Genomic DNA, 27305 nt, shown 5'->3' with positions numbered 1-27305 from the left:
TTCCTGAAGTGAGAAAAAGAAGCCTCTAACTCAAGCAGTTAAAATTGTGCAACAATGATTCAAACGTAATCCCTCTCAAATGATTCAAGTCTGGGGAAACTCTATTGCTTTATTCAGCTCTGGATTTTCATATTTTATTCAAAACATTGCCAAGACCAAACCCAAGTGCTATTGCAAACTGCCTTTTTTTAGAAAAGAGTACTAATGAATGTGCTAGAGGAAAAAAGTAGTATTGTCCTTCGTAAGACAGAAGAAGCTTCCTGGCTGCTAGGCTCTAAAACACTGAACACATCAGACTGAAAAGTTAAAATGGAGGGGCAATTGCTGTCTACTTCTAAAATGATAAGAGATGTTTTGCATCCTTTGTAAAAAAAAAAAAAAAAGACAAGTAAATGTTTGTCCCCATATGAAACATCTTTAACAAATTCTCAGGAAACCTCATTTTTGCCTATTTTGTATGCTTACACTTAAGCTGATTTCTTCCAGCAGAAAGCCCACTGAGGAAAGATTATGGCAATACACAGTGGCCACCAAGGAACTTTGTGGGACCCAGTGCTGCCCAAAAAGTAGGTGCTCTGGGCAAGGATGAGATGTAGCGGATGCACTGGCTTAGCACTTCCTCGCAGTAGGCCTTGTGGTGCCCCGGAGAAGGTAGACAGTTCTCTGTCTCGATCTGGTGACTCACTCCTACAGCAGAGACCGTCACAATGAAGAGTAATTTGAACCCATCTCTCTGTACTAGTCAGGGTGACTAGTCTGAATGTCACCATTAATATTAGAGAAACAAGGAAGGTGCGGTAATATCTTTTATTGGACCGACTTCTGTAGGTGAGAGAGACAAGCTTTCATGCCACACACAGAGCTCTTGTTCATGTATCTCACCTACAGAAGTTGTTCCAGTAAAAGATATTACTTAATCCACTTTGTCTCTCTAGTATCTTGGGACTGACATGGCTGCAGCTACACTGCATACTATTAATATACCTTTGAATCCTACCAGATATGGAAATCTTTAACTGTATCTTCCCAATGACTGTCACTCAGCAGCGCACTATTAGAAGCAGTATTTGTTTTCCCCAAAAGTCTGCCTGTCTATACAGATATTTTAATCTGTTTTGATGGAATACTAAAGATTTTTAAATCTTCAGGACTCTTTCATCTTCCCTTGTCAATGAGCCCATTTGGACACTTCTGGCTAAGATTTCTTAAATCTATAGTATCATTTGGTCCATAGTTGGGATTGCTCCCATTTAAGTCACTAGGGGTTTTTCCATTATTTCCTTTGGGTTTTTATTATTATGAGTTACATGTAGTACCATAGCAAGTGGTTGCCCCAACCAGATTGGGACACCATTTTGCTACACGTGACTCAAACAAAAATGGGAGCAAGATCCATCATCTGAATGACTGAATTATAATCACACACCGCTTAAATTTTTTTAAACTTTAAACTTAGGTCTTTAAGTGAAGACCTACTTGCAGTAGGGCCTCAATAAATCCTTTTACAGCTCAAGGTGAAAAGAAAAGGCTTTTCTTCTTAGTTTCCAGCTAGCTGTGAAGACTGAGAGAGAACATTGATACTTTATAACTACGATTATGCGCCTTTACTGTTTGTCAAAAAACATTCTGTAGAGATAATTATTTCCCTTGAACTAAGTCTTGTAGGAACAATTACAGTCCTTTAAATATCTCCGTCACAATCATTAATGTTTATGTTTTACGTTATCAGTCACATTGACGGTGTGCTGGAGACAACTGCAAACAGTTCTAATCCCTAATTAGAAAGTTCATCTTCACTGAAGTTAAAAACTAGGGTAGGAAGCAATTTCTTGAAAACTTTTGTAGAGAGAAAACAGCAGAAACAATAGTTCAGTGAAAATACTGTGTGGGCTCCATTTATACTTCCATTACCTAGCTCCCAAAAAATTAAATACTGAGTCTTCTGAACAGAAATTGAATCAAATTTCCCTTTGTTGCATAAGCTACAACTCAATTTTTATGTTGTTTGATATTGCAGTAGTTCTTAGAGACTGGGACTGCTGCTGGGGCCCCACTGTGCTGAGCACCATACTAAATAAATGGCAGCTCCTGCCCCAAAGAGATGACTGTCTAAATCACACTGACTTCAGTAGAGTGGCACAGGATTATTGTTATTGCTGGATTTAGTGTTGACATTCCCATGAGTTTAATAAGGAACAGGAGAGTTTGCATGTCTGAGTCAATGTCTGAAGCTGCCTGCAGACTCAAGATGAAGTTACTGCATTGATTCAGATTTTCAAGATTTTCATCATAATCATGACAGCTGGGCACTTTACTTTTTTAAAATAAATAAAAGCTGAGATTCCACTAACTGGAACATGTCATGCAGGTAAATCCAACAAGCAAGGCCGGATCTGCCTGTGGGTCCCATGTTTGACACCTTTGCTGTGCGCAGCCTTCCAGCACTATCAGAGTCTGTTTTCCTATCTCAGGCACAATGTCTCCTACAGATGCTGCTTCAGTGGCATTTCTACCCCTCCTGCTGACATAAGTGTGTCTACACTGAAATGCTATACCAGCACTGCTGTAGTGTTTCAAGTGTTGACAAGCCCTTAGTCCCAAAAGTTACCTATGTTCCGAATACTTTGTTGTTGAAAATTATTTACATCATCAATAAAGAATCATGAAGTAAAACTTATAGGAAGAATTATTCACCTTGATGGAATGTATCCTACAGCATTCTAAGTTTCCTGCATAAATATTTTCACCTCTTCGTCACACCTTGAATTGTTCCAGATACTAGAGAGTTTAGGAGACCCATAAAAGTGCCTGTTAGATTGATCACCTCTTACATTTAGGCCTTTTCAAGTATGATAGCAAAATCAAATCAGTATCTTAGATGTCTGTACACTAATGCGAGAAGTAGGGGGAATAAGCAGGAAGAACTTGAAATGCTAGTAAATAAACACAACTATGACATAGTTGGCATCACGGAGACTGGGTGGGATAATACGCATGACTGGAATGTTATAGAAGGGTACAGCTTGCCCATGAAGGACTGGTAGGGGAAAGAGGGAGGAGGTGTTGCCTTATATATTAAAAATGTACACACTTGGGCTGAGGTGGAGATAGAAATAAGAAACTGATTTCTTGAAAGTCTATGGGTAAGGATAAAAGGAGTAAAAACCCAGGGTGATGCCATGGTAGGGGGTTTACTGCAGACCACCAAACCAGGAAAAAGAGGTAGATGAGTTTTTTTTTTAAACAACTAACAAAACCATCCAAAGTGCAGAACTTGCTGGTGATGGGGGACTTCCGCTACCCAGACAGCTGCTGGGGAAAATAACACATCAGGGCACGGATTATCCAATAAATCCTTGGAATGTATTGGAGACAATTTTTTATTTCAGAAGGTGGAGACAGCTACCAGGGGAGAGGTGGTTCTAGATTTGATTTTGACAAATAGGGTGGAACTGGTTGAGAATTTGAAAGTGGAAGGCAACTTCGGTGAAACCGATCATGACATGGTTCAAAGGAATGGTAGGAGGGAGAACAGCACAATAAAGACAATGGATTTCAAGAAGGCAGACTTTAGCAAACTCAGGTAGTTGGTAGTAAAATCCCATGGGAAGCAAGTTTCAGGGGGAAAAACAATTGAAGACAGTTGGCAGTTTTTCAGAGACATTATTAAAGGCACAAGAACAAATTATCCCACTGCATAGGAAAGATAGGAAGTATGGCAAGAGATGTTATCCAGGGATCTTCAATTATCTAAAACTCAAAAAAAAAAGTCCTTCAAAAAGTGGGAACTCGGTCAAATTACAAAGGATGAATATAAACAAATAACACAGGTATGTAGGGACAAAATTATTAAGGCCAAGGCACAAAATGAGATCAAACTAGTTAGGGACATAAAGGATAACAAGAAAACATTCTACAAATACATTAGAAGCAAAAGGAAGACCAAGGGCAGAGTAGACCCATTATTCAATGAGGGGGGAAAGACAATAATAGAAAATGTGGAAACAGGAGAGGTGCTTAACTTCTTTGTTTCGGTTTTCACCAAGAAGTTTGGTGGCGATTGGACGTCTAACATAGTGAATGCCAGTGAAAATGAGGTAGGATCAGCATGTAACATAGGAAAAGAACAAGTTAAAATTACTTAGACAAGTTACAGAGTAACAGCCGTGTTAGTCTGTATTCGCAAAAATACCTCCTCCCACCCCACTCTCCTGCTGGTAATAGCTTATCTAAAGTGATCACTCTCCTTACAATGTGTATGATAATCAAGGTGGGCCATTTCCAGCACAAATCCAAGTTTAACCAGAACATCTGAGGGGGTAGGAAAAAACAAGGGGAAATAGGCTACCTTGCATAATGACTTAGCCACTCCCAGTCTCTATTTAAGCCTAAATTAATAGTATCCAATTTGCAAATGAATTCCAATTCAGCAGTTTCTCGCTGGAGTCTGGATTTGAAGTTTTTTTGTTTTAAGATAGCGACCTTCATGTCTGTAATTGCATGACCAGAGAGATTGAAGTGTTCTCCGACTGGTTTATGAATGTTATAATTCTTGACATCTGATTTGTGTCCATTTATTCTTTTACGTAGAGACTGTCCAGTTTGACCAATGTACATGGCAGAGGGGCATTGCTGGCACATGATGGCATATATCACATTGGTGGATGTCCATAAACCTGGAAATCCTGGGCGCCCCATCATCTCAGGCATTGGCACCCTGACAGCAGGATTGTCTGGCTATGTAGACTCCCTCCTCAGGCCCTACACTACCAGCACTCCCAGCCACCTTCGAGACACCACTGACTTCCTGAGGAAACTACAGTCCATCGGTGATCTTCCTGATAACACCATCCTGTAGTGTGGATGTAGAAGCCCTCTACACCAACATTCCACACAAAGATGGACTACAAGCCGTCAAGAACACTATCCCCGATAATGTCACGGCTAACCTGGTGGCCGAACTTTGTGACTTTGTCCTTACCCATAACTATTTTACATTTGGGGACAATGTATACCTTCAGATCAGCAGCACTGCTATGGGTACCCGCATGGCCCCACAGTATGCCAACATTTTTATGGCTGATTTAGAACAACGCTTCCTCAGCTCTCGTCCCCTAACACCGCTACTCTACTTGCGCTATATTGATGACATCTTCATCATCTGGACCCATGGAAAAGAAGCCCTTGAGGAATTCCACCATGATTTCAACAATTTCCATCCCACCATCAACCTCAGCCTGGTCCAGTCCACACAAGAGATCCACTTCCTGGACACTACAATGCTAATAAACAATGGTCACATAAACACCACCCTATACCGGAAACCTACTGACCGCTATTCCTACCTACATGCCTTTAGCTTTCATCGAGACCACACCACACGATCCATCGTCTACAGCCAAGCTCTGCGATACAACCGCATTTGCTCCAACCCCTCAGACAGAGACAAACACCTACAAGATCTCTGTCAAGCATTCTTACAACTACAATACCCACCTGCAGAAGTGAAGAAACAGATTGATAGAGCCAGAAGAGTTCCCAGAAGTCACCTACTACAGGACAGGCCTAACAAAGAAAATAACAGAACGCTACTAGCCGTCACTTTCAGCCCCCAACTAAAACCCCTCCAACACATTATTAAGGATCTACAACCTATCCTGAAGGATGACCCAACACTCTCACAAATCTTGGGAGACAGGCCAGTCCTTGCCTACAGACAGCCCCGCAACCTGAAGCAAATACTCACCAACAATCACATACCACACAACAGAACCACTAACCCAGGAACCTATCCTTGCAACAAAGCCCGTTGCCAACTGTGCCCATATATCTATTCAGGGGACACCATCACAGGGCCTAATAACATCAGCCACACTATCAGAGGCTCATTCACCTGCACATCCACCAATGTGATATATGCCATCATGTGTCAGCAATGCCCCTCTGCCATGTACATTGGTCAAACTGGACAGTCTCTACGTAAAAGAATAAATGGACACAAATCAGACGTCAAGAATTATAACATTCATAAAGCAGTCGGAGAACACTTCAATCTCTCTGGTCACGCAATTACAGACATGAAGGTCGCTATGTTAAAACAAAAAAACTTCAAATCCAGATTCCAGCGAGAAACTGCTGAATTGGAATTCATTTGCAAATTGAATACTATTAATTTAGGTTTAAATAGAGACTGGGAGTGACTAAGTCATTATGCAAGATAGCCTATTTCCCCTTGTTTTTTGCTACCCCCCCCCCCAAGACGTTCTGGTTAAACTTGGATTTGTGCTGGAAATGGCCCACCTTGATTATCATGCACATTGTAGGGAGAGTGGTCACTTTGGATGAACTATTACCAGCAGGAGAGTGAGTTTGTGTGTGTGGTTTTTGGAAAAAAGAGGGGGGGTGAGAAAACCTGGATTTGTGCTGGCAATGGCCCATCTTGATTATCATACACATTGTAAAGAGAGTGGTCACTTTGGATGGGCTATTACCAGCAGGAGAGTGAGTTTGTGGAGGGGGGGGGAGGGTGAGAAAACCTGGATTTGTGCTGGAAATGGCCCACCTTGATTTTCATATACACTGTAAGGAGAGTGGTCACTTTGGATAAGCTATTACCAGCAGGAGAGTGGGGTGGGAGGAGGTATTGTTTCATGGTCTCTGTGTATATAATGTCTTCTGCAGTTTCCACAGTATGCATCCGATGAAGTGAGCTGTAGCTCACGAAAGCTTATGCTCAAATAAATTGGTTAGTCTCTAATGTGCCACAAGTACTCCTTTTCTTTAGACAAGTTAGATATCTTCAGATCACCAGGGCCTGATGAAATGCATCCTGGAATACTCAAGGAGCTGACTGAGGAGATATGAGTCATTAGCAATTATCTTTGGAAAAGTCATGGAAGATGGGAGACATTCCAGAAGACTGAAAAAGGGGCAAATATAGTGCCCATCTATAAAAGGGGAAATAAGGGCAACCCAGGGAATTACAGACCAGTCAGCTTAATTTCTGTACCAAGAAAGTTAATGGAGAAAATAATTAAGAAATCAATTTGCAAACATCTAGAAGATAATGAGGTGATAAGTAACAGTCAGCATGGATTTGTCAAGAACAAATCATGTCAAACTAACCTGATAGCTTTCTGTGACAGGGTAACAAGCCTTGTGGATGGGGGGAAGTGGTAGATGTGGTATATCTTGATTTTAGTAAGGCTTTTGATACTGTCTTGCATGACCTTCTCATAAACAAATTAGGGAAATACAACCTAGATGGAGCTACTATAAGGTGGGTGCATAACTGGGTGGAAAACCATTCCCAGAGAGTAGTTATCAGTGGGTTCAGAGTCATGCTGGAAGGGCATAACAAGTTGGGTCCTGCAGGGATCAGTTCTGGTTCTGTTCAATATCTTCATCAATGATTTAGATAATGGCATAGAGAGTACACTTATAAAGTTTGCAGATGATACCAAGCTGGGAGGAGTTGCAAGTGCTTTTGAGGATAGGATTAAAATTCAAAATGATCTGGACAAACTGGAGAAATGGTCTGAAGTAAATAGGATGAAATTCAAGAAGGACAAATGCAAAATATTCCACTTAGGAAGGAACAATCAATTGCACACATCAAAATGGGAAATAACTGCCTAGGAAGGAGTACTGCAGAAAGGGATTTGGGGGTGATAGTGGATCACAAGCTAAATATGAGTCAACAGTGTAACACTGTTGCAAAAAAGCAAACATAATTATGGGATGTGTTAGCAGGAGTATTGTAAGCAAGACACGAGAAGTAAATTCTTCCGCACTACTCCAAGCTGATTAGGCCTCAACTGGAGTATTGTGTCCAGTTCTGGGTGCCACATTTCAGGAAAGATGTGGACAGATTGGAGAAAGTCCAGAGAAGAGCAACAAAAATGATTAAAGGTCTAGAAAACATGACCTATGAGGAAAGATTGAAAAAAATGGGTTTGTTCAGTCTAGAGAAGAGAAGACTGAGAGAGGATATGATAAAAAATCTAAAGTACATAAAAGGATGTTACAAGGAAGAGGGAGAAAAATTGTTCTTAACCTTTGAGGATAGGACAAGAAGCAATTGGCTTAAATCGCAGCAAGGGGAGTTTAGGTTGGACATTAGGAAAAACTTCCTAACTGTCAGAGTGGTTAAGCACTGGAATAAATTGCCTGAGGAAGGTTGTGGAATCTCCATCATTGGGGATTTTTAAGAAAAGGTTGGACAAACACCTGTCAGAGATGGTCTAGATAATACTTAGTCCTGTCTTGAGTGTAGGGGACTGGATAGATGACCTCTCCAGATCCCTTCCAGTTCTATGATTCTATGAATTGCCTGAGACTGGTGGTGGTAGATAGGCAAAGAAGATCTAGAGAGAGAGAGAGAAGAAAAATCTATGCATATCTATGCATAATGGAGCATTTTAAAACAAGGAAGTTTATAAAATGTTTGTTTCTTACAAAGTTTTTAAGGATTTGTCAAGCAGCTTCCAGAAAGTTCCTATAGTGATTATGTATTCTAGGTAGAATCCTCAAGTAACTTCTAGTGTCAAATATGCCCAATATAAAATGATCAATGAATGGCCAACATTTATGTCTCTCTGCTCCTCTGATTATTAAATATGTTTGTTGGGAATCATTTTCTTTGAATAATGTGCTTTGCTGTAGGATGTGTTTTAATAATAAATCCTTATAAAAGCAAGGGAGAGTTCTGATGCTACTTCAGAATTTCTACATTCTGTTTAAGAACTAAATTGTCGGTACTCTGGTTAGCTAAGAAAGGATTAAGATAATCACATACGGCTTCCAAAATGTTAACTGCAAGCTACAGCCTTTATTATGGAAACTATGGTATAATGTAAAATTTGTTTAACAGATATTGTTTATGACACAGACTAACAGTATAGACTAACAATGGTGCCATTCATAAACTGCCTTTTTATCCTATGTTTCAGTAGGGTTACTTTTTGTTTTTAGCTTGAATTTGTTGCAGTGAAATATAAGGTAGGCCGGGGAAAATACATATACATATATGTTAAATAGCAGCTGTTCATGAGTGCTGTTCAATCAGTTCAGCTGATTTCTTGCAGGTGTCCACCACAGATGGATCTTCAGTAGAGATTTGAAGGAGGAGTAGGTAGTGGAAGTATAGATTACTTTAGGGCGTACATTCTATGCATAAGAGGCAACATGGAAGAAGATGGTTTTACAGAGGTGCTTGTGGGCAAATATGTACTAAAGACTAGGATAATTGGACAAATAGAGGGTGAAAGGGAATTATGGTAGGGGGTCATGTGTTAATTTGCTGTTTGTCACAATTTCCAGTAATTCGGAAATGTGACTATTTACGCAGCCATATACTTGCATTGTACACAGGGCCCTGATTATTAATAGTTTGTTGAAAAGCTTAGGGAAAATTTCTGCAGGGTACTTATATGTGTAGACAATAGATTTTTCACCCTCCCCCTCACCCATAGAGAAAGGAGCTAATGAAACAGAACTCTCTGAAGTTTCAAGAAGTCAGCATAATCCCATGCAAACTGGTGATTGATAGGCCTCTGAGATCATCTGCAATCCATCCTCTGAATAAAGAAAAGGGAAGACAATGAGTGGCCTCCACCAAATCTTAAGTGTTCCATCAACGGGCTTCAGAATAAATTTGCACTATTCTCAGTGACCCATAAAATGACGCTATAGTGGTGTTAGTTATTATAAATATTTTCATACAGCACCATAGATTAAAACTATGGGGGCAGATCTTCAGCTGGTGTAAATTGGCATTGTTTTATTGACATCAGTGGAAGCCATTTTAAATCAACTGAGTCTGGACTTATAGCATCTGCCCAGACTTTGACTTTATAATCTAAATCAGAAATATGCCATGGCAGAGAGCGAGACAGCATTATGGAATGTTATGGAAAGTTTACATAAAATAAGGTGATGAGTATGGCTTTGCTTAATTAGTGATATAGAGGAAACTACAGATCCCGCAATATTAGGCTTCCACCACAGTTTTGATGGTGGGAGCCCCACTCTCAGCCCCAGGCTGATGGTGGGAGCCCTCAGCTCCCTCTCTCAGCACCAGGCTCCCAATAGCTAGAGCCCCTCCTCTCAGACCCGGGTTCCTGGCTTTTCCAAATTACCACAAATAATAGGGTCCATTATTACTTTTCCATGATTTCCCATGGCTTTTCTGCAAGTCAGCTGCAATTTTTTTACAATTATCCTGCAAATCAACTATGGCCTTAATCTATTTGTTTTCACATAAGAATGGCCCTACTGGGTCAGACCAAAGGTCCATCTAGCCCAGTATCCTGTCTTCCAACAGTGGCCAATGCCAGGTGCCCCAGAGGGAATGAACAGAACAGGTAATCATCAAGTGATCCATCCCCTGTTGCTCATTCCCAGCTTCTGGTAAACAGAGGCTAGGGACACCATTCCTGCCCATCCTGGCTAATAGCCATTGATGGACCTATCCTCCATGAACTTATCTAGTTCTTTTTTGAACCCTGTTATGTCTTGGCCTTCACAACATCCACTGGCAAGGAGTTCCACAGGTTGATTGTGCATTTTGTGAAGAAATACTTCCTCTTATTTGTTTTAAACCTGCTGCCTATTAATTTCATTTGGTGATTCGCTAGTTCTTGTGTTATGAGAAGTAGTAAACAACACTTCCTTATCTACTTTCTCTACACCAGTCATGATTTTATAGACTTCAATCATATCTCCCCTTAGCTGTCTATTTTCCAAGCTGAAAAGTCTCAGTCTTATTTCTCTCTCCTCATATGGAAGCCTTTCCATACCCCTAATCATTTTGTTGCTCTTTTCTGAACTTTTTCCAATTCCAATATATCTTTTTTGAGATGGGGCGACCACTTAATTTGTGGGCGTACCATGGATTTATATAGAGGCAATATGATATTTTCTGTCCTATTATCTATCCCTTTCTTAATGATTCCCAGCATTCTGTTTGCTTTTTTGACAGCTGCTGCATATTGATGTTTTCAGAGAACTATCCACAATGACTCCAAGATCTCTTTCTTGAGTGGTAACAGCTAATTTAGACACCTTCATTTTATATGTATAGTTGGGATTATGTTTTTCAATGTGCATTACTTTGCATTTATCAACATTAAATTTCATCTGCCATTTTGTTGCCCAGTGACCCAGTTTTGTGAGATCCTTTTGTAACTCTTTGCAGTCTGCCCGGGGCCTTAACTATCTTTAGTAATTTTGTATCATCTGCAAATTTTGCCACCTCACTGTTTTCCCATTTTTCCTGGTCCCAGAACAGACCCCAGGGGAGACACCACTATATACCTCTCTCTATTCTGAAAACAGGCCATTTATACGTACCCTTTGTATCCTATCTTTTAACCAGTTACTAATCCATGAGAGCACCTTCCCTCTTATCCTGTGGCAATGTACTTTGCATAAGAGCCTTTGGTGAGGCTTTCTTAAAATCTAAGTACACTATATCCACTGGATCCCCTTGGTCCACATGCTTATTGACCCCTTCAAAAAATTCTAGTAGATTGGTGAGGCATGATTTCCCTTTACTAAAACCATGTTGACTCTTCCACAACAAATTATGTTCATCTATATGTCTGACAATATTGTTCTTTATTATAGTTTCAACCAGTTTGCCTGGTACTGAAGTCAGGCTTACAGGCCTGTAATTGACGGGATCACCTCTGGAGTCCTTTTAAAAATTGGCGTCACATTAGCTATTCTCCAGTCATCTGGTACAGAAGCTGATTTAAATTATAGGCTACAGACTACAGTTAGTAGTTTTGCAATTTCACATTTGAGTTCCTTCAGAACTCTTGGGCGACTACCATTTGGTCCTAGTGACTTTTTGCTGTTTAATTTATCAGTTTGTTCCAAAACCTCCTCTAATGATACTCAATCTGGGACAGTTCCTTGGATCTGTCACCTAAAAAGAATGGCTCAGGTTTGGGAATCTCTCTGACATCCTCAGCCGTGAAGACCGATGCAAAGAATTCATTTAGTTTTTCCGCAATGGCCTTATCCTCCTTGAGTGCTCCTTTAGCACCCCAATCGTCCAGAGTACCCCCTGGTTGCTTAGCAGGCTTCCTGCTTCTGATATGCTTTAAAAAAAATTGCTATTACTTTTTGAGTGTTTGGTTAACTGTTCCTCAAATACTTTTTTTGGCCTTCCTAATTGTATTTTTACACTTCATTTGCCAGTGTTTGTTTCTTTCTATTTTCCTCACTAGGATTTAACTTCCACTTTTTAAAGAATGCCTTTTGCCTCTCACTGCTTTTTACATTGTTGTTTTGCCACGGTGGCTCTTTTTTTGGTTCTCTTACTATGTTTTTTTTAATTTGTGGTATACATTTAAGTTGAGCCTCTATTATGGTGTCTATAAAAAGTTTCCACACAGACACTGTACCCTTTAAGTTCTGTTTAACTAACCACCTCATTTTTGTGTAGTTCCCCTTTCTGAAATTAAATACTACATTATTGGGCTGCTGTGGTGTTTTTCCTGCCACAGGGATATTAAAATTAATGATATTATGGTCACTATTACCAAGCAGTCCAGCTATATTCACCTCTTGGACCAGATCCTGTGCTCCACTTAGGACTAAATCAAGAATTGCCTCTCCTCTTGTGGGTTCCAGGACCAGCTGCTCCAAGAAGCAGTCATTTAAGGTGTCAAGAAACTTTTTCTCTGCATCCCATCCTGAGGTGACATGTACCCACTCAATATGGGGATAATTGAAATCCTCCATTATTATTACTGAGTTTTTTATTTTAATGCCTCTCTAATCTCCCTGAGCATTTCACAGTCACTATCCCCATTCTGGTCAGGTGGTCGGTAATATATCCCTACTGCTATATTCTTATTATTAGAGCATGGAATTTCTATCCATAGAGATTCTATGGTACAGTTTGATTCATTTACTATTTTTACTTCATTTGATTCTATGCTTTCTTTCACATATAGTGCCACTCCCCCACCAACACAACCTGTTCTGTCCTTCCAATATATTTTGTATCCTGGTATTACTGTATCCCATTGATTATCTTCATTTCACTACGTTTCTGGGATGCCTGTTATATCAATATTCTCATTTAAAACTCTAGTTCACCCATTTTATTATTTAGACTTCTAGCATTGGTATATAAGCACTTTAAAAACTTGTCTCCTTTTAGCTGTCTGCCATTACATGATGTAATTGAATGGGACTCTCTTATTTGACTGTTTCTGATCAGACCTTGCCTGTATTTTCTCATTTTCCATCCTCTTGTCCTCACTAGAACATAGAGATTCTCTATTTATAGATCCTCTGCTAAGGGATGTCTGAACCATGTGCTCCTCCGCACCTGTTGGCTTTCCCTTAATTTTAAAACTACTCTATGACCTTTTTAATGTTAAGTGCCAGCAATCTGGTTCCCTTTTGGTTTAGGTGGAGCCCATCCTTCCTGTATAGGCTCCCCCTTTCCCAAAAGTTTCCCCAGTTCCTAATAAATCTAAACCCCTCCTCCCTCCACCATCGTCTCATCCACACATTGAGGCTCTGCAGTTCTGCCTGTCTAACTGGCCCTGCCTGTGGAACTGTGAGCATCTCAGAGAATGCTACCATGGAGGTCCTGGACTTCTATCTTTTACCTAGCAGCCTAAATTTGCCCTCCAGGACCTCTCTCCTATCCTTCCCTATGTTACTGGTACCTACATGTATCACGACCACCGGCTCTTCCCCAGCACTATACAGAAGTCTATCTAGATGTCTTGAGAGATCCTCAACCTTTGCACCAGGCAGTGAAGTCACCATGTGGTTCTCCCAGTCATCACAAACCCAGCTATCTATGTTTCTAATGATCGAATCACCCATTACTAATACCTGTTTCTTTCTAATGGCTGGAGGTCGCGCCCCCCCCCACCGGAGAGGTGTCCTCAGTGTGAGGGGATACCCCAACATCATCTGGAAGAAGGGTCCCAACTATGGGATTGTTTCCCTCTGCTCCAGTTAGATGCTCTCCTTCCCTGGGACTTTCATCCTTCTCAACAGCACAGAGGCTGTCAGACCGGGTGAGGGACTGTTCTACTGTGTCCCGGAAAGTCTCATCTATGTACCTCTCTGTCTTGCTCAGCTCCTCCAGTTCAGCCACTCTGGTCTCCAAAGCCTGTACATGGTCTCTGAGGGCCAGAAGCTCCTTGCACCAAATGCACACATACGCCGCCTGCCCATAGGGCAGGTAATCATACATGCTGCACTGGGTGCAATAAACTGGGTAGCCCCCACTCTGTTTCTGGACTTCTGCCTGCATTCTTCTTTTACTCCTGCATCTAGTTCCTTTGTTGTTGTTGTTTATATCAAGGGGGGTGTTTTTGTCTTTTAACTTTAAAGAATGTTGAGTTCTAGTCCCTGCTCACACTCCCCCTGTAAATTACCTCACAAAACTCCCCTGTTAGCTGCTCCTGTTCGCTAGCTCTTCTGGTCACGTAGGAGTGGGCTTTTTAAATCACTGGTCTCCCTGAGAAGCCCTGAGTAGCCCCACCCCCTGGTTAAGGGTTCATGGGCGTTGAAAGGCTTAGGGATCACAGCCTCGTTAAGAAGCTCTCAGCCTTGCCTCGCAGGCCGCTACGCTCAGCGCACACACATTCAGCACAGGGTCCCCCAAACAAACAGAGCACACAGTATATTTCAGTCAAGCAGCAAGCACACCACAAACACAGATACACACACTACAGACAAGGAACTTACCCCAAGGGTCACGTTATCACTCCTCCTTCACCTGGAGTACTCCCTCGCAAAACTCCCCTGTTAGCCACTTCTGTTCGCTAGCTCCTCTGGTTGCTTAGGAGCGGGCTTTTTAAAGCCCTGATCTCCCTGAGTAGGTACCTATCTTAGGGAATTTACATTTTACTTTTCTAAGGCATGTAGGTCATGTAAAGATGGAAATTTAGACAAGAGACTCTCTTACTCATAGACTTCTTTTACAAATGTTATTTATAGAACCCAGGAAAACAGAAATCTTTTCCACTCAAATCCCTATAAATAAAATCTCCAAGACAGTAGTTCATGGTTGAGATGTGATTGATTATACTGTTAAAATACAAATAACATCTACCATACCAGGTCCTAGGAAGTCACTTTGTTGAAAAGTTATGATACAGGATGAGAAAGTAGTAATTCATGCACATTTTGTAAAATATTTATTAGTAAGCTAAAGCCAGAAGAATTATATTAGCTTTATATATTTTATTTCTTACTCCTAACGTAGTTTGAACAGCAAGAGGAATATTCACACTTTGCAACCAATCCTTCTCTGAAAAATAAAAACAATAAAGTTCCATCTGCAGCATCTCAGGGTTACAAAATGGGAAAATATGAAAAGCCACTAACAACATTCAGGCTGGGGAAAAGTATAAACTTCCTTACATTTATCTCTGTCATTTTTCAGAAATAGCAATTATCCTCTCCAGTTTTGAATTTTTTAATCAGCTACAAACTGTTTAATATCCCTTTGTGTATTTTTATTGCATTTCTTTAAAAAATGGGCTTTGCTACTAGCTTTTGAGAGGAGAAAGAAACTAGACTTAAAATATATGTTAAAACACTATAAAAGGATATACTTTGCTCATTAAATTCATGGGTGAAACATGCAAAGACAGACATTCTTAGTTTGACCAAGTGTATTTAATTTTGTAATCTATGGGATCAAGTTCAATCAAGTCTACGAGTTTGCCGTCATGATTGGTAGCTGCATCTAAAACAGACATAGAATCATAAATATATAGAGCTGGAAGGGACCACAAGAGCTCATCAAAGTCCTGAGCGGAAGCAGAAGCAATACCTGTACCTAGACCAGCCCGGACAGGTGTTTTGTCCAGCCTATTCTTAAAAACCTCCAGTGGTGGGGATTCTACAACCTCCCTTAGAAACCCATTTCAGAACTTACCTATCCTTATAGTTTGAAAGTTTTTCCTAATATGTGACCCCAAACTCCCTTGCTACAAGTTAAGCCTGTTGTTTCTTAAGAGCATAAAAACAGCCATAGTGGTCCAGACCAATGGTCCATTTAGCATATCCTGTCTTCTCTCAGTGGTCAATGCCAGATTCTTCAGAGGGAATGAACAAAACAAATTTTGAGTGATCCATCCCCTGTCATCCAGTTCCAGCTTTTGGCAGTCAGAGGTTTAAGGACTAGGGTTGCATCCCTGACCATCTTGGCTAATAGCCATTGGTGGACTTACCCTCTAGAACCGTGTCTATTTTTTTTAACTCCGTTATATCTTTGACCTTCACAGCATTCCCTGGCAGTGAGTTTCACAGGTTGACTGTGTTGTATGACTTCCTTTTGTTTCTCTTAAACCTGCTGTCTGTTAATTTAATCATGTGACCCTGGTTCGTGTGTTAAGTGAAGGGGTAAATAACACTTTGCCATTCACTTTCTCCATACCATTCATGATTGTTTAGGACCCTTAATTGTCTTTTTTTTTTTAAGCTGAACACTAACCGTCTTTTAATCTTTCATCATACGGAAGCTGTTCCATATCCATAATCGTTTTTGCTGCCATTCTCTGTACCTTTTCCAAGTCTAATGCATCAGATTTTTTATTCACATTCAATTTGTGATCTGCTATAACCCCCAGATCTGTTTCAGGAGTACTATCACCTAGTCAGTTATTCCCCATTTTGTAGCAATGCATTTGATTTTTCCTTCCCAAGTGTAGTACTTTGTATTTGACTTTGCATTTTGTGTTTTGTGTTTATTTTGCATACAGTATGAAAGAGATCATTACTGGAAGTATTTAATTGCTATCCTATAATTCCCAGCTAGCAAAGCCATGGAATTCCTTGAAATTAAATGGAACTGAAACACAGTATATGCCTCAAGCCAGGGAAAAAAAAAGACCAGTCGTGGCTGCTAATACATGGATCCTCTATGACATAGTTGTCTGACTCAGCCTGTGGAGAGGACGAAATTAATTTTTTAATTATGATCTTTTGGATGGATTCAGGAATCTAGTACCATCTAGTCTCCTTCACTCAGAGTTGCTCTTCCACTTGTTACAATGGGAGATTGGTAGAATGTGCATAGTAACTTAAGAGCATAGTAACTTATAGGACTCCATCCTGCAAGCTGTTGTGCTTGGCTTTAGTGGGGCTCCACACTGGCACAGGTGTGCCTACCCATGTTGAGCTATTTGCGAGATCGGGTCCTTAGTAAAGTAACTGTTACATTCAGCATCTGCCTGGGAGGAGCAATTTTAGGACCACAACTATTTATGCCCTTTGTTTATTTGGCCATTTCTGCATAAATTTACCTGCTTTTCACAAACATTTGCAATAATATCAGGTGTTAGGCACACAGCCTATACCTAACAAGCTATAATTCACATTACAATTCACATCTTTCTAGAGCTATCATTTCAGGCTTCTAGCAGGCTCAAGAAAATGTTCCGTTGGTTTATGCCTCATCGTGCTAGGGATGTTTATTCACAACCAAAATAGCTATAAACATACCTGATTGATTTTTTTTAAAGGAAAGTTGCATTGTACAGAAAAAAGAAAAGGAGTACTTGTGGCACCTTAGAGACAAACCAATTTATTTGAGCATAAGCTTTCGTGAGCTATAGCTCACTTCATTGGATGCATCTGATGAAGTGAGCTGTAGCTCACGAAAGCTTATGCTCAAATAAATTGGTTAGTCTCTAAGGTGCCACAAATACTCCTTTTCTTTTTGCGAATACAGACCAACACGGCTGTTACTCTGAAACCTGTCATTGTACAGAAAGTTAACTTGTCATGGAAGCTGGAAAAATATGTCAGGTGGGTTGGATATGGTCAGTTATATATGTCTCTACTTCTCCACAAAAACAGAGGCTACTTCTCATACAAAGTTCTTTTCTCAAGTTCTTATCCTTCAGATTTAGTACCTTTTAGCTGTTACAGATAGTGCCAATGGTGCTTTCCTTTTCTTTCTAAAATAAGCTCAGTGTATAATTTTGCTAAACCTTAGTACAGCCTTTTAAAGAACATACTCCTGTTTTTGTATTTCTCGTCTTATGATGTTGTTCCTGATTTTTTGTATCAGATGATTTAAATGTAACCCATTTCTGTTAAATGAAGGCTTGTTTCATCATAGAGACTCATGAATGTTTCCTGCAGAAAGTCTCAGGGCACAGTATTGCTTCTACTCATGTCACTGGGTGTTCTCCCTTTGACCTCAGTGGGAGCAAGATCAGGCTGCTAAAAGCCTGCTGGCCAATGTTTTAAAGATATAGTAGGCACCAGTTGAGAAAATTGGTGCACACCTTTAAAGAACATTGAAATGAATTAGAGCAGCAGAACATTTTAGAGTGATAGAGAGGGGAAAATGTCAATTTTTTTGCTTAAATAAAAATTCCTTCCCATAGGAGTATTTGTCATGCATATGAAATCAAATATAATACAGTTTCAGCCTTCTGAAGTGTAAACCTAATTGTTCTATCAGAGTCACAAAATAGCATCATGTGACCAAATGTCAATTAACGCTAGGAACATAATGATTTTTAATAGGGAAATACTGTGGCTTATACATATTCTTTCTGTGATTTGTCTGTCTGCTCTTTAGATCAGATCATTAAAACAAACATTTTTCCATGCTACATTATATAACGATGTGCAGAGTACAATGTTGGTATGTTGCACTTGTGCGTGGAGGTTGGCAGTTCTTTTCCTGAATCACAGGGTTCAAGTATTAAGGCTGATCTTAAATTCAGTTATTGAATCTGTGCATAAGAAGTAGAAGGTTATGGATATCATTTATTGTTCATATATATATATTTATACTTTCATTTGAAATTTACATTTTTTACAAAAGTATCAGGTGACTCTTTTCATGTCATGTTGTAAGGATTTGTGGTGCATTTTTTTGACACAAGGTGAAATAAATGGCTGTTTTGAAGAGGTGGATGTAAATCAAGACTGCATTTTTAGGGTCAGGAATTCACATACACTACTAAATGTAAAAAGAAAAGGAGTACTTGTGGCACCTTAGAGACTAACAAATTTGAACTCCTTTTCTTTTTGCGAACACAGACTAACACGGCTGCTACTCTGAAACCACTACTAAATGTAGTTACATCAGAGCCGTTTCCATAAGGTGACTGATTCTAGCTTATGTCAGTAGGCAGACTACATTTGCTGTTCTATAGCTGGCATTTTCTCAGGCTGCCAGAAAGCATCTGCATCAGTGGGTATGTTCCATGCATTAGAGAGAACAGAGAGAGCAAGAGCTGCAGGACTTTTTACTCTTTACAGCCAATCAGAAAGGATGGTTAATTCCTATCACTAGCAGAGCGTTTCTCTGCAGCTTTCCTCCAGCCCTCACTTCTCTGTATTCTTGTAATAATCTAGCAGGAGTAGGTATGGTCTAGTCCTACACATAAAGCCTGTGGTTAGAAACAAGGTTTGGTAGTGCTGAAGTAATGGACTGAGTAGCTCAGCTTGGACAGCTGCAGAGCAGAGACGAGACCTGCATGGAAGACCTGACTATCTGGGAAACCAGCACATAGGTACTTTGCATGTCTTGATGGGATGTTTATTGTAGAAGTCAGTTGCTTTTGATTTTAACTAAAGCTTGCAATTTATTTATAAGCTTTTGTGGAATTGTAACAAAAATGTTTTGAAGTTGGTGAAAAACAGTGGGGGTAAAAAGACTATTGACTTGCTATTGACAGGGAAGTAGGAATAATTGTATGGAGAAAAGTATTTTGTTTGTATAACCATTGGCTGTTTCCATTGGCTTTCGATGTGATGGGGATAATCAGACTGGGGAGGATATTTGCTCATAGTTGCAGGACAATCTTTCTGTATACAGAGTCCAAGTACTTTCTGTGAGAGGGTTCAGCTACAGCTGTCTTTTGTTTTGCATGCTTTGAGGTTGAATGTGTGACGCAACAAGTTAGAAATCAATCCAACTGTGATGTTTCATCTTGGGGAATATGTCTGTGAATGGCATGTGAAGGGTTTTCTATATTATCCCTCATGTTAAACAGTATTTTGGGAAAGTAAGAAATCTATTTATAGATTTTTGCCTATAGTAACAAAACATGATCCATGAGTTAGTTAATGGAGATGGAGGGGAAATACTTCTGGAAATGTTTATTAAATAAATTAGATTTGATTTATGTATCTGTTTTTAATAATTGAATATGATGCATACAATAACCAGCTGAGCAGTGATTCAATGTCTAAGCTGGTTTGCTTTAAAGTAATGGTGAAATTGGAGAGACTGTATGTTCAACCTGATTCCCTTCATCTACATACAAGTTTGTAAATTTTTTTCAGATGCTATCACCCTACTATTGATCTGATTTCAGTGAGGGAAATGAAATAAGTGCACTTGATTGCTATTATATAATGTCCACATGCAGGGATCATTTATAGTGAACATGATATTGATTATTTATTATTTTTGTGAGCATTAAGGACATTTGAGGGTGTTTTAGTTACATTTTATTCTGACTGCCTTTGGAGTTAGAGCTTTTCACGTGACGTATAGGGACAGTTTGGAGAAGGGAATTCTCTTTTTTAATAAACTGATGGGCAATGGCTAAGGAATCATGCAGAGCGTAATACATGTTATCTGCCTGTGCAGTAAAATACTTTGACATCTCTGTCTGTGGTTTTTGTGTCATAGATGTCTGGTTTTTTTAATGTTGTGGATTTTACTACTCAATTGTCATTAAGTGTTTTCGTTCTTGAAAATAATTATCAATGAGAAATTATATTATTATGCTGAGTGCATTTCTGTAGCTTATATTATTATACTGAGTGCATTTCTGTAGCTAAAAACTGTCCTTTGTCCTGGCAGTAGCATAAAGGAAAGTGATCTGTACAGTAGCAGAGCCTGCAAGTGACTGATTCTATTGCAAGCCGAAGGCGATTATTTAATTTTTTTTTAAAAAGAAGTTAAAATCTGTGACTAGCTTTGTTTTGTCTTTTATTCAGTGGCCTCTTGTCGCTTTTACAGGAGGCATCGTTGATAAGGACCTTCGTCACTACCTCAATTTACGGTTCCAGAAAGGTTCGGTGGACCACGAGCTCCAGCAGATCATACGAGACAATCTCTACCTCCGCACAGTGCCATGTGAGTATTGGGAAGAATATATACCCTTTTTCTGGATGAGGTGACCAGTTACCAGAATGAACGTAGATGCAAGTTAAAAATCATAAAAGCATCAAAATACAAAGAGATGGGGGGATTTTTTTGGATAGAGCAGCTTCTTTCTGATTTGTGGCTTGGTGTGGACCGAATTATTACTTAGAGACTACTCCAAATAATTCAGAGGTAATTTCTAGTGTTGCTAGCTGTGTTGGAAGCTGCAGCTATGGCAAAGAGAGTATTTCTAAGTACAGTGGCTTCTTCTGTAGTTGGTCTGGTTCTAAAAAATTAAAATAAAAAATAATTTGACCATTTTGTAGGACAGTTAAGCTGGTGTCTGATAGTTGGAATTTTATCTGCACCATAAAAAATCCATATGAGTTTTATCATTTATGTATTATATTGGAGGAGATGGAAATACAATAGGAGGAGGAAGAAGGAGATATACTAATTAAGAGACCGCATAGTTTAGTTGCAGCCGGTATAGTCTCAAGCATTCAACCTGTCTAGCGGCTGCATGAAGTTTTTGGTGGAACACAAGTCAACTATATTTAGATCTAGAGCCTTAGATAAACTTTTTGGTCATATTTTTAGTAGTGAATCAATTTACATATTTGTATACTAGCCATATGAAGAGTAGTAATATAAGAAATGCCAGACTAGCAGCACCAAGTGTTTCTGAATAGAGCTGTTTGGTGACTGACAATATGTCTGTCAAAACTCATACCTCTGGCATAGTGTAATAGCTGGATAAATGTAATCCGCATTTAAATCGGGAAGTGCGGGGTGTGCACCCTTGAACTTACAGGTGTGACGTTAGAGTGATGGGCCAAGGAAGATAGATTAAAGTAAGTGACTGACTGTACTGACTGACTGTTTACACGGTAACGGGTGAATGCACTTTGAAAGCTGTGATGTTGTCAGTGTTCCTATCTGAGTTTCATCTTCAGTGATATAAAAGAAAGTAGATATGAAGCACTAAAAAAGAGGCACAGTCATTTTTACTATGTTTTGAAGCTGAAGGTAAATAAATATAATATCTTACTTTCAGGTGAACAACATGTCCCTGGTAGGACTAAAGGATGCTTATATGTTATTTTTGTGTGAGAGTTGTGACTAACTGGATTTGCTTTAAATGTATTATGAAGAAGAATAGTGGATCCAGGCAGAGGTGAAAATGCAAAGATGTTTTGAGATCAGGGCCTAGCACAATATCGTATTGTTAAAGTTATCTAAACATAGGGGTATATCGAGGGCCATTGACACACTAAGTTGGGTATTTATAATACCCCTCTTCAATTTAGAGTATCAACCAAAATGGATGGATTGCCACTGATATTTTACTTCTGCAGATATGGATTTTAAAAGACAATGTGACCAGTGTGAAAACATATCCGTACCTGCTACCTGGCATCCTATGGTTAGGTTTGATGGGGGAGAATATCTGAGGAGCAGGAGTTTCAGTAGTCAACCATTTCTCATGTAGTGAGTAATTTAGACTTAGAGCTGTATCATGCCCTCGATCCACACGTGCAAACTCCAGTGACGTCAGTGGAAGCTATGTGTGTGCACTGAGGGCATGATATGACCTCAAGATTTGTCTAAATCGAGAAATTAACTAGGCCAGCAAAATACTGCATTGCATACTATAGTATATACAAGGAGGTATGTTACCAAGCAGGAGCAAATGTATCAGTGAAAAAAAGATGGGTGCAGTAGGACCATGCAGAAGGATAGTACACTCACTTACAGGTTGGCTTCCAGAGTAGATAGAATTTGAATTGAATTGAAATGAACTAGAGGTAAAAAGGGTAAAGAACAATCACGAGAAACTGTTATAGACCCACTTGGATAGGATAAGAAAGCTGACCACGAAATATTTATACTGATAAAAAAGTCTGAAAAATCCAAGAACATCAATCAGAAGAGATTTCAATTACTTTGATAGTGACATGGATGACAATTGTTGAATTACTAAGTAACCAGGCATGTTCTTGGAGACAGTATAAAGCCATTTTCCTACTCCATTTGCAGGTGGTAGGAAAAAAACAACCATGGTCTGGTGAGCATGACATCTTGTTCAAAATGGTCTTAAAACCATTGGAAAGATAGATAGCATCTCCAAAATATGGGAATTTTAAAATAAAACAATTAACAGAATACATAATGAGTTTACCTTTGATTTTTGTTGAAAAGTTTACTTATACCCAAATAATAAATATTGAAAAGGACATCATCACATACAATAGGCCCCACTTTTTCCATTGGTTTCTTAAAACTGTCAGAATTTAGGAGACTACAATATATCTTATACGTGGGTTTATTCTGCTTCCAGAGTTCATGCGTAAGTCCAGTCAATGTTAACGACATATACACCTGCACATTTAGAGGAGAATGCACTCCTAAACTATTTTCTGTTTTTAATATACCTTATGAACTTACTTCTTTACAATTATCAAGGGCCTGTTTTTTCAGGGAGACTGAGCAGTCACAGCTCCCATTGACTTAAATTTGTGCTTCAAGCAGTTAGCACTTCTGAAACTCTTTATTAGAAGGTAAAAGTCATGGTTGACAATACAAAATGATTTCTTTTATAAACAGTAAAGAGACGATTTCACAGGTATATAGCTAGATTATCAAATAAACTATTCCATTGCCAGTAGATCTAAGAAAGACGATGAATGTAACTCATGCATGTGCTTCCCACAAATCCTGCCACAAGACATAGCAGTAGCCAGGGTGAAAGTAATATGAAACGCTTACCAGTACGGGGGCCTGGCTCCGGGCCCCTGGAAGGGACAGTGCCATGGGCAGAAGGGGCGGGGCTGAGGGTCAGCCTCTCCCAGCCATCCGCGCTGCCTGGCCTGTGCTGCCCGGGGCTCCTGCGGCGATTTAAAAGGGCCCTTTTAAATCACCGGTCCCAGGGCAGCTGCCCCTTTTGCTGCCAACTGGGGGAGGGGGGGAAAGGGCAGCGATGTTAAAGCGCTGCTGCAGCAGCACTTTAAGGAGGATCCTGTGCCGCGGCAGTGCTTTAAGGAGAATTACACCCCCTCTGTCATCACAGCAAAAGATCGGCAAACTGAGGGTCAAATTAAAAGGCACAGGCACACAGCTGTTGGAGTGCACAGGAGCTTTGTGCACAACAAAAAACAGAGGGCCAGGTACTCAGCTGTTATAAACCAGGATAAGCACTTTGAAGTCAGTGGAGTTTGGCAGACTTTTACCAGCTGCGAATTTGACCCACTAAATTATATTTTCCTTTTTGTGAGCAAAGAGGCTGAACAGGCAGAAATGCATAAAGATATGCAAAAATAAAGAGTGGGTCAAATTCTTTGCTCATAATTCAATGGGTTTTGTGGGTATGACTAAGATCAGAATTTGGACTCTTGGGCTTACTTTCCTTGCAATTTTTTTCATGTGTTTGGCCTTGCAAATCTGTTTTCACCAAAGGGGAACTGGTCGTATGGCCCGATGGCCCAAATGCTGCCTTCAGTACATGTGTTGCAGTAGTCATAGACAGATGAAATAGATTTTCACTACATTGCCGATGGAAATTACATGTACATATCCAATGGCAGAATTTGGGACTATATTTGCAAGGCTTTTGCAGTGAAGCAACAGTTAACTAACTCTATACCCAGAGCTGTGTGGACAGCATTAATGAAGCAAGGAAATGAAGAAAAAGGCATGTTCATGTGAAGCATAAGAAAAGAGATAAAAGTAGCAAGGGACACATCAACATGTTGAAGCTTTTAAATGCTTCAACTATAACAAACAATGGAGAGCAAAACAAAGTCTATTCAAAACAGAGTTGGCCCTTTGAATAGTGTGAGGGACACTGCTACATCCATCACAGCAATGCAAAGGTCCTCCCTGAAGACCAGCAGACAGAGTTAACTCCCAGCATAGATTACGCACAGCTGTACAGATGAAGCAGGGCTTTGGACAGTCAGACACTCAAAGGAAAGCCAGGGAACTCTGTAAAAAGGTAGTTGGAGGAGAGAGGAGCCTGTGGGAGCACAGATCTTAATGTCCAGTTGTTAGTAGTTGAACTACACTTTTCTTGGTTTTTTTTTTTTTTTGGTATTATGTACAGTTCATCCTTAGTGTAATTGTATGGCAGAGGCTTATTGAGGGGTGAGGAGCAATGGCCAAGGAGGTGTTATGCTGCACAATATCCTCAGGAGGAGGTGTGTGGTGAGATCGTTGCTGAACCATAGAAAAGTTATAGCAAGCATTGACTCCGCTGTAACTGTCCCGGTGCTAGCTGGGATGGAGGAGGGACCACAGACACTCTTCTGATGCCATAAGTGCTAAGGGGCAGTGTTTGTCATGCTGTATCTTGTGCTACATAGTGCTTGTAGCCAAATTGCAGATGCCACATGCGCAGTGTGTGAGAGAGGAAGTGGCTGTCCATTCTTCCTTATTCTTCATGCAGAGATAGCCCTACCTGAGACCTAACTAGCAAGGATAAAGTATTGTGGAGAACACTGGCTTAGAGGAAACTTTTTTTAGTGGTGGTGGTAATGCTCCATTGCACGTTCTTAAGGGTGCTGTTCCAGATGCCCCATTATACAGGTTTTCAAAGAAATACAGATTGAAGATTGGGTTTACATATATTCCTCCCCCAAAGGACATATTCACACAACATTGTAAATTACTGACTAAGCAGCGCTGTAAGGAGCAATGCCAAGGACAAAGAGACTCTTAGAAATAGTCTACTAACAACCTCCATTCCCGAGGTGTTCGTAACTCTGAGGTTCTGACGTACTTGCTTTCTTGCACCTAACTTTGTCTATTTAGATTGTAAGATATTTGTCACCGGAATTGTCTCTTAATAGGTGTTTATATAGGGCCTAGAACACTGAGGCCTAAATCTGGCATCTCTAGGCATATAGGAATAATGCTACCTTTTCTTCCTTTATCTCCACCTATTGTGTCTCATCATATATTTAGATTCTTTGGTTAGGGACTATTGTTTTATTATATTAGGGCCAGATTTTCAAAAGACCTCAATTTCAATTTAGGCAACGAAATCAGGGCCAGATTTTCAAAAGAGCTCAGCACCTGGTCAGTCCCATTGAGAACATATCGGAGCCGAGGTCTTTAGAAAATCTGGTGCTGTGTCTACTTTATCATTATGGGGCAATAATGCCTGATTAGACTCTGTGGATACTAGTAAGATGCACATAATTTATAATCATAATGATTATTATTAATAATAATTTGTTTATTTATGATTAATAATAAGAGCATATGAAAGTGAAAGGACAGCTAATACTCGAGATAAGACTATCTCAGTCACATACCAAAGCTAACATCTGGATGGAGGCTGGTTTTATTTCTGAGATAGGAAAGGAAGGGTGATCTAACAATTTTAATTAATAAGTAGCAGTTGATTTTCATCCTTCTGTGAAAACAACAAGGAAGAAGATTAATCTGAGCTAAGGATTATGTGCATGTGTGGCCATCATACTGCATAATGCTTGTAGAAATGGTAAAATATTTGGGATTTATAGTTAGTATGGTCTAAAAATATAACTCCAAGGGTGTTCAAAGGAGAGTGTATGGAGGAGAAAGATTTTTCTCATGAGTTAACTCAGTGTCCAAAATATCTTTGATGAGTGAAAAATGACTGCATGACTCTGTTCTAAAATAAACAAATTAAAAAGACCAGATATTGACAGTTAAGAATTGCATTTACTCATCACATGGCACTATTCTTAGGATAAAATAACCTGTTCTTTGCACCCAAAAAAACAGCAAAGAAGAGTCCACATCAGTGAAAATCACAACTACTAGCTTTAATTAATGTTTTGTTCTTGCACACAGAAGTGTTAGTTATTGCACTGACTTTACTTTGATGGCTCAGAATAAATCAATGCAGGGCCCTTGCGGAATGTTCTTGTTATTTATCTAACGTGGGCACACATCAAAGTTGAAAATTAGTCTATTTAAAGTTGAGTCATTGGCAGCTATGTTCAATATTGATGTATCTTGAGCAAAAATAAAACAAATCATGTGAAAGTGTTAGTAAGATTGAGTTTCATTAGTATTTTTACTTATATTACGGTAATGTCTAAAGTCACCACTGAGATTATTGCCCCATTGGACGAGGTGCTGGACACATAGTAAGAGGCAGTCACTGTCCCAGATAAATGACAATCTAAACAGATCAGACGCA

At 39.7% G+C, this 27305-nt stretch overlaps 1 protein-coding gene across 18 annotated transcripts in view; it reads left to right on the top strand.

Annotated features, from left to right (window-relative positions):
- MAGI2 (membrane associated guanylate kinase, WW and PDZ domain containing 2) overlaps positions 1-27305 on the top strand; it is a 1187450-nt gene that overhangs the window by 328271 nt on the left and 831874 nt on the right. For all 18 annotated transcript variants that reach the window (XM_073328600.1, XM_073328602.1, XM_073328598.1 and 15 more), the window contains one exon: positions 20990-21106. In XM_073328600.1, coding sequence (XP_073184701.1) covers positions 20990-21106 — 117 coding nt within the window. The remainder of the gene's footprint in view (positions 1-20989; positions 21107-27305) is intronic.

This window comes from Lepidochelys kempii, chromosome 1, assembly GCF_965140265.1.
Source record: "Lepidochelys kempii isolate rLepKem1 chromosome 1, rLepKem1.hap2, whole genome shotgun sequence".
Lineage (NCBI taxonomy): Eukaryota > Metazoa > Chordata > Testudines > Cheloniidae > Lepidochelys > Lepidochelys kempii.
Note: the sequence above shows the minus strand (reverse complement) of the source record. Positions and strands in the feature narration are given on the sequence as shown.